Raw genomic sequence first — 12,052 nt, 5'->3', positions numbered from 1 at the left:
AAATATACAGCGCGCGAATTTTAAATGAGAATTTCCGAAAGCTTTTCGGTCACAATGTATTACTCCGTATAAATTAAATTATATTCATGAATTATTCCTTATAATTAATCTTAGTTTTACGTTCTCGCAGACGCGAGCAACCACTACCTACATTTACATCCTCAGTCGCATACCCTTCCGTAGTAGCGACGGCTGACTCTACATTTGGACTTGATTCTTCAGCAGCACCGTTCAACTCCTTCGTAGTTAAGTCATTTTTTATAGCACTACCACTATAAGCCATCATTTGGTCGACGTGGCGCTTAATCACCCTATTAGTTCTTGATATTGTGCAACCATATGTTCGTCGACCTAAACGCTCCTTAATTACCGCTTCCTGCCATCCTACCTTATTTGGGTCTGAAAAATCTCGGATAAAGACCGGTGTGCCTTCCGTAAAAATAATATCTCTAGAACCCCCATGGTTTTGAATGTTACTAAGTTGTTTTTCTCTCACTCTGTCTTTCACTAAAGGTGGTTTTAATAAATCGAACCGCGTTTTCATTTCTCTACCTAACATAAGTTTAGCTGGAGACTCTCTTGTTGTACAATGCTTCATAGTACGATAATCAAATAGAAATCTCTTAAGCACTATGTCTAAACTTCCTTTTTCACCAAAGCTTAAACTTGCTTCAAGAGATTTTTTAAAAGTTTTAACAAAATTTTCGGCTTGCCCATTTGTAGCTGGAAACCCTGGAGGTGTAAGAATCTGTTTGATGCCATTATCCTTTAAAAATTGTTGGAATTCCCATGCTGTAAATTGGGTTCCATTATCACTTACTATGGCATCCACTAAACCATACCTACAAAATAGCTCTTCTAATTTCTCCACCGTGAATGCCGCTGTTATCTGCTTTGTTTTAAAAATTTCTACCCATTTGGAGTATGCATCAACTACGACTAAAAAGTAAACATTCTTGACTGGCCCGGCAAAATCAATGTGAATGCACGACCATACTGAGCTAGGCATTTCCCACGGAATTAGTGGGCTTTTCTTTGGACTAGGCTGAACCTTTTTACATGGAATACATCTATCTATAAGATTTACTATATCCTTATCTATATTAGGCCACCAAACATACGACCTAGCCAAAGCTTTTGTCTTTACAATGCCTAAATGAGATGCATGTAACTCTTTTAAAACACGGTTTTTCAAAGTATAAGGTATTACACTTCTAAAACCCCATAATATACATCCGCACTCAATCGAAAGCTCTAAATTTTTAGTTTGAAAAGGCGAAAATATTTTGTCTTTTAACAAATGTAACTTCCCAGTTTCAATAGCGGCTTTTACTTTCGCTAAACAGGGGTCGCGAGCAGTCTCTTTTGCAATTACCTTAAAATCTAAATTTAGCTCATTATTTTTGGTTATAAAATTTATATAACTATTTTCCTCTGTATCTACAGAAGGAAGCAAATCTTGAGGTATACGCGAAATATTGTCTGTAAAATTTTCTGACCCCTTGACATACTCGATGGTATAATCAAATCCAGACAATGTCAAAGCCCATCGCTGAATACGAGCTGCTGCCATTACTGGTAGTCCCTTATTTTCACCAAAAATTGACAAAAGCGGCTTATGATCAGTTTGCAAAACAAACTTATTACCAAGCAGATAGAGTCGCAGTTTAGTTACTGCAAACACTATGGCTAGTGCTTCCTTTTGAATAGCACTATAATTTCGTTCAGCTGTCGAAAGCGCTCGAGATACGAAAGCGATCGGTTTAATTGTTCCATTAGGAAAACTGTGGGACAAGATCCCGGCTATAGCGACATTTGACGCATCCGTTTGTAAAATAATAGGTTTACTGGGGTCAAAAGAAGCTAGGAATCTATCGGATGTAATTTCCTTTTTAAGATTTTCATAGGCATAATGACATGATTTTGTCCACCTGAATTTAACACCCTTTCTTAACAATGCATATAACGGCTCCATAATCTCAGCAAACTTAGGAATAAATTTGGAATAGTAATTAACTAATCCAATAAATGCACGAACTTCAGATAAATTGTTCGGTATTGGAGCATTAACGACTGCTGAAATCCTATCTTGGTTTTTTGACAAACCATTTTTATCAATATCAAAACCTAAATAGGAAATTGTTTTTTGAAAGAAAACACACTTATTAGCGTTTAAACGCAAACCCACGCTCTCTAATCTTTTCAAAACTTTTTCAATGGAGTTACTATGCTCTTCAATAGTATCTCCTGATATAAGAATATCGTCCAGGTAATTAACAACATTAGGTATACCACGCAATGCGTTTTCTATAGTTTTCTGAAAAATGGCTGCGGCAGGCTTAACACCAAATGGTAATCTGGTTATCTTAAAAATACCTAAATGTGTGCTCCATGCGCATAACCGTTGGGATTCTTCTACCAATTCAAGCTGATTGTACGCATTTGACAAATCAAGTTTGGTGAAGAACTGTCCTTTAAGGGAAGCAAATAGTTCTTCAATCCTAGGTAACGGATACCTCACATCTAGCAGGTGCTTATTGATGGTCGACTTATAGTCGCCACAAATACGTAATTCACCATTAGACTTTAACACTGGTACTAACGGCGTACCCCAATCTGAATCCTCTATTAATTTTAAAACACCCTTTTTTACCAAATCCTGAATCTGTCTTTCGATTTCTTTACGCCAAGCCAATGGCACTGGCCTGGGCTTGCAAAAAACAGGTTTTGCATCCTCTTTAAGACTAAGTTTAACCTTATGCACCTTATACGTTCCTAACCCTTCAGCAAAAACTGTAGAAAATCTACTTTTTAGAAACGCTACTCTATCATCTAACTGACTCAGTGTGCTTATTTCCATCCCAAAAAGTGACATAAAATCCCTACCAAAAACAGGGCGGCTAAGCGTATCACTAACCACAATTCGCAACTTGTGCGACTGTCCACGACACTTAATTGAAGCACTAAACTCACCCAAAATCCCCACAATATCACCACTGTATGTGACAAACTGATCGTTGCATTTCTTTAGCTTGATTCTCCCAAAATGTTTATGGAAATCGCCTTTCGAAAGTAATGAACAAGCTGCTCCAGAATCTAGCACAAATGCGAGCTTAACACCGTTCACTTCTACATCAATGACGAAAGGAGGTGGTGACTTGGGATGACACTTATCATCTACACTAAAAATTGAAAAATTATTAGTATCAGAATTATTTACTAAATTAGAAAAATTTTTGCATTCATTATTATTTACAATACTTATTGTTTTCTTTTTTAAACAAATATTGGCCAAATGGCCCACACGTCCACAATTATTGCATTTGCAATTTTTAAATTTGCAGCTACTACTTTCATGGTTTCTCCAACCACAGTGTTTACAGCTCTGCCGTTGCTTTTTACTGCCGCTGCCGCTGCTGCTGCCGCTGTTTGCATTTTTGTTATGCATGCAAGCTTTATTCGTACTCGCACTGTTTGCGCCTTTGAAATGCAAATTTCTTTTAAAAAAGGGCATTAACCTCTACATCATGGGTTTGTTGCTGTTTGAAAGCTTCATTTTTTGCTTCCGTAATTATTGCAATTTTTAATGCCCGTTCAATTGTCAAGGTCTCATCTTCTTCACACAATCTTTCGAATGTTCTACCGTCTAAAGCAGTAACGAATTTATTTAGAACAAACGAATTTAATTGTGCCCCAAATTTACAATTTCTTGCTAATTTTTTTAAAAGTGCAAACCACTCCATAATTGTTTGCCCTTTTTCACGAACAGCATCAAAAAATATTTTTCGCTCGCGAAAAATAATAATCGGCTTTGAAAAGTGACTTCTCAAAAGCGTACACAATTTATCATACGTTTGGGTTGCAGGCAGATCCGGATCACAGATGTCCCGCAGCAGTCCATAAGCCTCCATTCCAATGTTTTTTAACAGGATCGACCGCTTGATCTTGTCGTCCTGACAAGCCATTTCAACAAAATGGGAGTCTAGGATCTCCACCCAGTCGCACCAACTGTCCACTTGCGGTCTGAACTCCCGCACACCTGACATGGTCGTACTTGTGAAGCATACACTTTCATTTTGTGTCATTTTTTTCAAAAACAAAAATTTTCTTTTTTAAATAATTTTTGTGTATAATTTATTTTGCACGAGTCAAACTGCTTTTCATATAATTTTATATGATGATTTAAAAATTTTTTTTCTTTTTTTTTTTAAAAAATTTAATTAAAATTTAATTTTAATTTAAATAATTTTTAACGATAAATTAATTTTTTTTTTTGAATAATTTTTTTAACAATATTTTCCTCGTCGCCAATGTAATGTTTACGATTAGGTTTCGATCAAGACTGATTTTTATTTATTTTATTTTAACTTACAAGCTTACTCTTATACAAAGCTTATTCTATCTACATAAAAGCTTAAACTCTACACTTACTATATTAATGGAGCAACTTTCCAAGAATAATATAGGAATTGCAAAAAAAAAATTTTTTATCAAGCAACCGATATATTTATTTATATTTTATATATTTAAGGAGTAAGGAAAAAATCAATTTTATTATAATATTAAGTGTCATAGTAATATATAGTTTTAAAATAAGTGTATGTTAACTTTGTTATGTACACTTTTTACTAGATAATTAAATGTAAAAATTATTTGAAAAGCATTAGTCTTCTTTTAAGGTTAGCTTTGTTACAATAACAGTGTATTGCTATAATACAAAGTATTATAAAATTTTTCAATCATAATCGAATCATTGAAGTTATATATCTCATCAAAGCATTATTAAGAGCAAGCATAAGAGCAAAATAAGAAGTATTCTCAAACACTTCTGATAACCGCCGATATTGAAAATCATATCAATCGATTTAGTAATATAATAAGTCATGATGAATAATACTCTTGCAATTCAACCACATGGTTAGTCATCACATTTCTTATCTTTAATCCCAACTTTACCAGTGTTGTAGAGTTCACACATTCTTACAGCAATCCTTTTGATAGGGCATTATCACGTGTAATTCAATATTTTACTACTTGTTACTATAAATTCTATATATTTTGTTAAATTATTTTAAAATTTTTATGCAATAATAGTGAGAGTAGATTTATTATTAGTAAAATATTCTAGCGTGTCAATAAAGTGTTTTGAAGACTCTAGACATTAAAAAAATATAAAAGAATTCATACACAGACCCCGAAAAGCTTAAAATTTTTTTCAAGAATTCTGATTCTACAGTAAATACATTTTGCATCAATTTTTCTTCAGTGATGAAGCTAATATTTGACGGATAGTTTGCAGAGCTGTCATATTTGAATCAGTAAAAAACCGCAAACAACTTTGGAAAGACCATTGCATTGATTACAAGTTACCGTATAATATAGAATTTCTGATCTGTACCATTTTTTCTAGTGCTTTAGAGATTTGCCTCCAATATGTGCGATTTGTCGCTATGGAACTTTATTTTGTGGGTAACGCAAACGATGTTATTTATGCTGATAATCCTCTAACTTATGATATTTTGAAAACGAACAATTGTTAAATTACAACTGAGGAATTGCTAGCTATGTATTTATTTACTTATTTGGCCATAACAACCCGACACCGGGTTACGGTCTGACACAGCAAGTCTTTCCGGGCACCAAGCTAGCTATAGTATCTCCTAGCTACATCAGAGAAAAATTTCGAAACAATTAAAATAAAAACTTGATTTGATTTACTTTTTGAATTCAGAAAATGATATCATATGAGGATTTAGGGGTTATCAATTAACAACTTCAACCTGCGATAAGCTGTTCTATAAGTCGTCAAAAGCTAAACTTGTCATAACTTGTTAACGTGACAAATGAAAACTTGATAAATACCGCAAGAAAAAGCCAATCAAAACGACAAGATTTCTATAGTTATAAAAATGGGTAGCAGTAATCATATATACGATCATTATAGAACCCACTTTTAAAATAAAAATGGAAGTTTTTATAAAATTATTTTACTCCACACATCTATTGGCACAGCTAGAAATTTTTTATGTGCAAAATATTTTTAATGTATCTTATTCAATTATTGATCTTAGAAATCATTGTAATATTTCATAAATTTGTATATTGACATATGAAATTTATGATTAAATTAAAGGAAATTCGTTTCATTTATTTGTGTTCCAAATTTATGTGTTTTTTTGTGCAATGTCTATGGGCTAAGAACATCCCAAAGTTTTGCATTAACTATAAATTTCAAAATTTTTAGTGAATGATGCAAAACGTTTGGATATTAGTGTGCGATTTTATTGTTAAATTTTCGATGAATTTCATAAATTTTTAAAACTATATTCCATCAAGTTCGCAATTAATTCATCACAGACTATCCAAGGTATATACCAGTAAAATTAAACATAATTTATGGTTGCTAACATTATATTTTTTCATAACTTTCAGATGTGTGCGAGTTGCCAGGTATTTTTTAAATAAGACTAACCATATAAAATTGAGCAATATTATGTGTGAGCGATAATATACTAAAAACTATTGAAATGTGCTATAATTCTACCATTATAGATACTACTCATACATAAAATTTCATACATCGATATTGTCCTGATTGCTAGATTCTAGCAATTGTGGTAGGGTGATCATGAAATCAGGATATATCATCCTGCCCGAATAAACACATGGGTTCATTTAATTTTGATGGAAGTGTAGTGCCAGTTACTTACTGGCCACTATCTATTTATGGTTATGGCTTAACCATAAATAGAGAAGTCAAACCAAATATATTCTGTTACTTTAGTAGAGAAAAATAATTTACTGAAACTCTGTTAACACTCATAGCTGTATTAGTTCGTTCTTGTCTACCAATATAAGCTTACCCTGATCTTAACTTATGAAGCTATGTAGTTTACTATTGTATAATAAACTATTGTTGAATAATAACACCGAATAATAATTATATAGCTACGCTTTCTATACGTAATCGTAAGTTCTCTGCTCATATCTCTACAAAAGAAGATTGAGCAACACGATCTCAAATGTGTGCTTAAAGTTTTAAACTAGCTATATGTACAAAATATTTCAAAATTGTAAATCAAAAATAATATAGTAAACACACATCTAACTACGCCTATGAGAAGAAACAAAAAAAAAGCAGCTGTTAAATGTTACCCATCTACCCAGTTACAGTCCGATACTTGCCAAAAGGGGAACACATACTCTTAGAACTGCGTTTCTAAAATGTCTATCCGATATCAATAGTATTGACATTAAGTATATTATTGTATGCTTCTTTAAAGTGACTAAGCAGTTTCCTGGTCCAGCACAAGGTTCTCTTGGAAGACTTAGCGTGTGTTTATATATGTATACGTATTTCATGTGTGTATGCTTAAAATGATCTAAAATGATCTATTCAGTATCTAAATAGACCTAATTATATGGAGTAAGGGAGTCGATCTGTATATGACATGTTATATTTCTACTATATCTAAGGTTTATTACCGTTGAGAAGTATTATCAAATCAATGTCAATAAATTGATAATTTATCAATGCATGTAACATTTGGTACAAATAATTTTAATTAATTTATATGTTTATCTAAATAATTTATGTTTTAATTCTAATCAATTTATTGTCTTTATCTTAATTACATTTTTTATTAGAATCGTCCGAGTAGAACACAATTATCACAACAACAGCATATTGCAAGGGTAAGTTGCATAAATTAGAGTTTCTAAAATTTCGAAAATGCTTTATGTATTTAAACTAAAATCATAATCTCGTCATTTTTAGATTCGTACAAAATGCAATCCAGAAGTAAGTAGTTTAATGCTCTTTACAAAACTCAAAGTTAAGGAGTAGACGTACAAAAATTTAATATAATCGAACGAATTTATTATGTTAATTTATTATTACTGAATAACAATTTACTATTTATCAAATGATCATAATTCGATATGTTTTCATCTAGGGTGTTCTGCACGAACGTCGACAAATAAATGCACAAAGGCCCAGACCTCCTCCACAGGTATGAGATACATATGTATAAAAATGTGTCCTATATATTTTGTAAGAGATCAATTATATTTAAAATAGTATTTATTACACTTTATATATCATAACACTGTGGTAGCAAAATTGTTTGTAGCCTCCAAAATTTGTCTTTATTTTTCTTAATCTTTCTCATTATCTTCAAGCTACTGTCCTCCCGATTTAATCCACTTATGTCAACGTTTTGACTAATCCTATAAACAAAGTTGATTTTCAGATTGATCTTCAAACCGATTACAATTGAGAAAATGAGTTTCACACATCGTGTTAAAGCCATGTGTTCGGTGCGATTCCCTATTTCGAGCTTAGAGAATAGTCTGAAGTCACACAGTGCTATCTGGGGAATGCGAAGGTCGTGGAATGATTTGGGTTATGTTTTTGGCGATATGGTCTCAGAAACCTAATGTAATGCAAGATGTTGCACTATCGCTTTAAAAAGATCTAGAATTATCGTCAGAAATTGCAAGGGTATTAAATAATCGCTAACGCTTAAATAATATAGCACGCTAACAGTTTAGCTTTGCGGAAGAAATTATAATGCATTATACTAGAATAATCGCAGAATCCTATTAACATGACCTTTTGAACTCCAAATCATTGATTTCCATGACGTGTTTTTCATCAATTAATGTTGATAGTCGTTCACGGCAGATTTTTTTTCAATGTTACCAATTGCGAGAATCAAAAAACTATGTGGGTTTTTAAATTAAAAGATCTATCAAATTTTTTGATCACAGTAATATATGTACTTAAGAATGAAAGTATTTTAAGTTTTTTTTAGCATATAAGATTTCTTGAAATACAAAAATTTGATTAAAAATTTATAAATAATTTAAAAATCTTTTTAATTTAACATGATACTTAGCAACAAAAGCTAACTGACAAATAATTTTCACAATTTATTAATTAATAAAATTAATATTATATTGGTTATATCTGCAAAATTACATTTTTATATATTCAAAAATAATTTTATTAAGACATTTCGTTAAAAAAATGCCATTCAGCAAAAATATTTTTAAAAAAAGTTTGAATTGGAATTAAAAAAATTTATAAAGAATTATTAAACATTTTCTAAATACCAACTGATTATTAACGTTTGAATGAAATGAATTTCAATTTAGGCACCAATACAAAGACGTCGACCATGTCCACAAATCACATCTAATCGCCCACAGGTAATAAAAACAACTTCATTCAAATATATACAAAAATATTTTAAACTTATTATAATAGATTAATAATATTTAAAACATTATTTGTTAAAGTTACCTGCGTTAGGGCCTCCGGTAAGAATTTTGTTTAAATTCTTCAAACAGAAATTGATTATATTCCTTCCGTGAGTAGTGTGATCCATGCAGTGCAGGCGTTCCAGATATGGGTGGAATGGTAAAAAATTTCTATTTAAACAATTCAAATATATAATTCTTTATATTCCATATAGTCTTCTTCTCCGGATTTTGAAGTAAGAAATGTAATAGAATATTGTAAATGGATAATGTGTTAATTTTTGATTAGTGTGATCCATGTAGAGCAGACACTCCAGTTATGAGTAGAACGGTAATATTTATTATAAAAATTATATTTAAAAACGAAGGTAAAAAACTTAAATTAAATTAAATTTATTTTAAATTTATTTTATTTTTTACAATAACTTTAAAAACTTTATTGTAAAAACTTCCTCATTATTTTAAATTCTATTTATTTTTTATTGGGTAGTGTGATAGAAATTATCACACATAATGATCTCATACATAAGAGACATGTTTCGAGAATGGTAAAAAAATATTTTTATATTATTAGATATTATTGTCTTTATTTGTAAATACTGAAATATTGTTCCATTTTATGTATTACCAACGCAAATTTAGCAACCTGAGGTAAGAAATGTAACAAAATATATTAAATTAATATAGTATACATTATTTTCCATTGGGTAGTGCAATATGAATTTTCAAGGAGAACCAGAAATGATTCAAACGGTATAAAATTTTTTATATATTATCTTGTAAAAGAAAATTATTTTCTTTAATTTCAAAAATAATTCATTTTTCATTTTTATTTGTTGAAGCCTAGTACTCGAGAACCAGAGGTAAGATGTGAAATAAAAAAATTCCAAATTAAAATTAAATTAAAATTCTTTAATTGGATAGTGTGATGCAAGTTCTTTCGGCGTAGCAGAACTGTTTAATATGGTAAAGAATAATGTATTAAAGATAAAGATATTACAATTTAAATTTTCAATATTTATTATTTATTAAAAAGAATATATTTTCCTAAATTGCTTGTCTGTTTCAATTACATGAGCAGCACACGATCTAAGACTTGTTCACATAATTCAAGAACATATTTAATTACAATTAGTTGTTATATAGCAGTGTGATGATATGAACCAGGCCCCAAGTGGTAATAGGGTAAAAATAACATGATATATGTTACAATTCTTTAAACTATTTTTATATTTTTAGCGAATGAGGTATTGCTGTCAGAGACCAGTAAGTTTTCAAGAAAACCTTTTTTTACAACTTCTTTTACAAGTTATGCTATAAATTTGAGATCGAAAACAATAGAAAGATTTTATAATCTTTTTTTCATTATGGATAGATATTTTCAAGAAGGTTTTCATAATTGAGATATACTGAAAATTAATACTGAATTTTTTAAAATGATTATTTTAAAGTAACATACGATAACATCGATCACATTAATATATACATAAACTAATTTACTTCAGGAATATATGTTAACGAAAGAAGCGTGTTGTTGTTGTAGCCAAACATAAACCTAAAAGTAATAGTTCTTGACTCTTTATCACAAAATTAAGAAGTAATTATATATTCTTGGCATTAGTGTATATTTTCAGAACTTTAATAGTCTCAAAAAGAGCTAGAGAGTTATAACTATTATTATATATTTCAAAAACTTGAATAGGGTAAAGAAGAAGAGTCTGAAATCTGAATAGTAGAGTAAGTTTTGTCACTAAGTTTCCGGAAAAATCAAATTTTTAAAAGTTTTGTTAGTTTAATTGCTTTTGTTAGTTTTAAAGTTAATTACGACATATATAAAATTTCGTCATTGTATAATATTATTTATTATAGTATAATAATACTCTTATACCATGTGATTTAATATTTGAAATACACATCAAATGGGTATAGGACTAAATTGTTATTTTATGAGAGTTTTGTTTAAAGCATTGTTTGACTTGGGACTCTCTAGTAATATAATTAATTTAGTGCTTTGTGGTAGTTTGGTAATATTAGTTTAAGATGGTATTAGCATTTGATATAGATAACAATGTATTACATATATTTGTAGGAAGAAGTCGGCGAACCACCAAGAAGTGCTTCTGTTGGATGTATGTCTCCAGGAATGGGAGTAAATTTAATAATTATTTATTTTTGTTGTTATTACAAATAATTTTCTTTCAGCTTCAAAGATCTGCTTCCTTATCAATGTCACAGGTAAATAAACTTATATTATTATACATAAAGTGACATATGTATATATTAATAATGTTCGTGTCAATACAGAACCTAAAAACGCAATAAAATTATACAAAAATGTTACATTCTTTTAACTTGTTAATACGAACTTGACAGATAAAATAGAGAATAAATAAAAATACTGAAGCTGAATTTATTAGATTTATGTAACTGCATTAAGAGACATAATCTCTAGTCGTCTTATATTTTTAATCATATATATTACACAAATGTAATTTCTAAAATGACCTGTAAGTCTCTACATTGTTCTGTTAACAACTGTTTATTCTCTGGTGAAGTTCTCAAAGACTATTGCTTTATTGGTAGTGCGATTACCAATGGCAGTAATTTGGGTGACAGTGTCTTTCTGTTACGAAAACGTTTTGTGTTTTTTTCTTTTTAATCTTTCTGTGCACTATAGGCTCATGAGAGCATGGTAGATTTTGTTTTTCCTCTTAATATCAATCACTTCATATATTAATTCTGAGGGTGTTCGAGTTTATCTTGATAGATACATATTTGCCTCAATATT

The 12,052-nt window shown here is 30.3% G+C and overlaps 3 protein-coding genes across 3 annotated transcripts; 1 reads left to right on the top strand and 2 right to left on the bottom strand.

Annotated features, from left to right (window-relative positions):
* Positions 1-91: 91 nt before the first annotated feature.
* Positions 92-3,435, bottom strand: LOC119667677 (uncharacterized protein K02A2.6-like). The gene is made up of 3 exons (XM_038076984.1): positions 3,305-3,435; positions 1,426-3,182; positions 92-1,383 (listed from the first exon to the last, which is right to left on the bottom strand). The coding sequence occupies exons 1-3, from the start codon at positions 3,433-3,435 to the stop codon at positions 92-94; spliced, it is 3,180 nt and encodes a 1,059-aa protein (XP_037932912.1).
* A 65-nt stretch (positions 3,436-3,500) lies between these two features.
* On the bottom strand, positions 3,501-4,085 carry LOC119667676. Its single transcript, XM_038076983.1, has one exon. The coding sequence runs from the start codon at positions 4,083-4,085 to the stop codon at positions 3,501-3,503; it is 585 nt and encodes a 194-aa protein (XP_037932911.1).
* A 2,061-nt stretch (positions 4,086-6,146) lies between these two features.
* LOC119667675 lies at positions 6,147-11,586 on the top strand. The gene is made up of 19 exons (XM_038076981.1): positions 6,147-6,367; positions 6,433-6,450; positions 7,648-7,695; positions 7,778-7,801; positions 7,956-8,012; positions 9,160-9,213; positions 9,304-9,324; positions 9,383-9,424; positions 9,480-9,500; positions 9,554-9,595; positions 9,907-9,915; positions 9,976-10,017; positions 10,107-10,127; positions 10,189-10,230; positions 10,411-10,449; positions 10,504-10,530; positions 11,354-11,413; positions 11,467-11,499; positions 11,569-11,586. The coding sequence occupies exons 2-19, from the start codon at positions 6,433-6,435 to the stop codon at positions 11,584-11,586; spliced, it is 618 nt and encodes a 205-aa protein (XP_037932909.1). The 5' UTR covers positions 6,147-6,367.
* The last annotated feature ends 466 nt before the right edge of the window (positions 11,587-12,052 follow it).

This window comes from Teleopsis dalmanni, chromosome 1 (assembly GCF_002237135.1).
Source record: "Teleopsis dalmanni isolate 2A chromosome 1, ASM223713v2, whole genome shotgun sequence".
Classification (NCBI taxonomy): domain Eukaryota; kingdom Metazoa; phylum Arthropoda; class Insecta; order Diptera; family Diopsidae; genus Teleopsis; species Teleopsis dalmanni.
The sequence above is the reverse complement of the archived record's forward strand: the minus strand, read 5'-3'. Positions and strand labels throughout refer to the sequence as shown.

Excerpts from the sequence above, each read along its gene's own strand:
- LOC119667677 (XM_038076984.1), bottom strand. The coding sequence starts at position 3,435 with ATGCAAACAGCGGCAGCAGCAGCGGCAGCGGCAGTAAAAAGCAACGGC. Across the intron at positions 3,183-3,304 it reads AATGCAATAATTGTGGACGT|TGTAGATGATAAGTGTCATC; the intron begins GTGGGCCATTTG and ends TTCAATTTTTAG. Across the intron at positions 1,384-1,425 it reads TGTAGATACAGAGGAAAATA|ATTTTAAGGTAATTGCAAAA; the intron begins GTTATATAAATT and ends AGCTAAATTTAG.
- LOC119667675 (XM_038076981.1), top strand. Across the intron at positions 9,425-9,479 it reads TTCCAGATATGGGTGGAATG|TCTTCTTCTCCGGATTTTGA; the intron begins GTAAAAAATTTC and ends TATTCCATATAG. Across the intron at positions 10,231-10,410 it reads TAGCAGAACTGTTTAATATG|CAGTGTGATGATATGAACCA; the intron begins GTAAAGAATAAT and ends GTTGTTATATAG.
- LOC119667676 (XM_038076983.1), bottom strand. The coding sequence starts at position 4,085 with ATGACACAAAATGAAAGTGTATGCTTCACAAGTACGACCATGTCAGGT.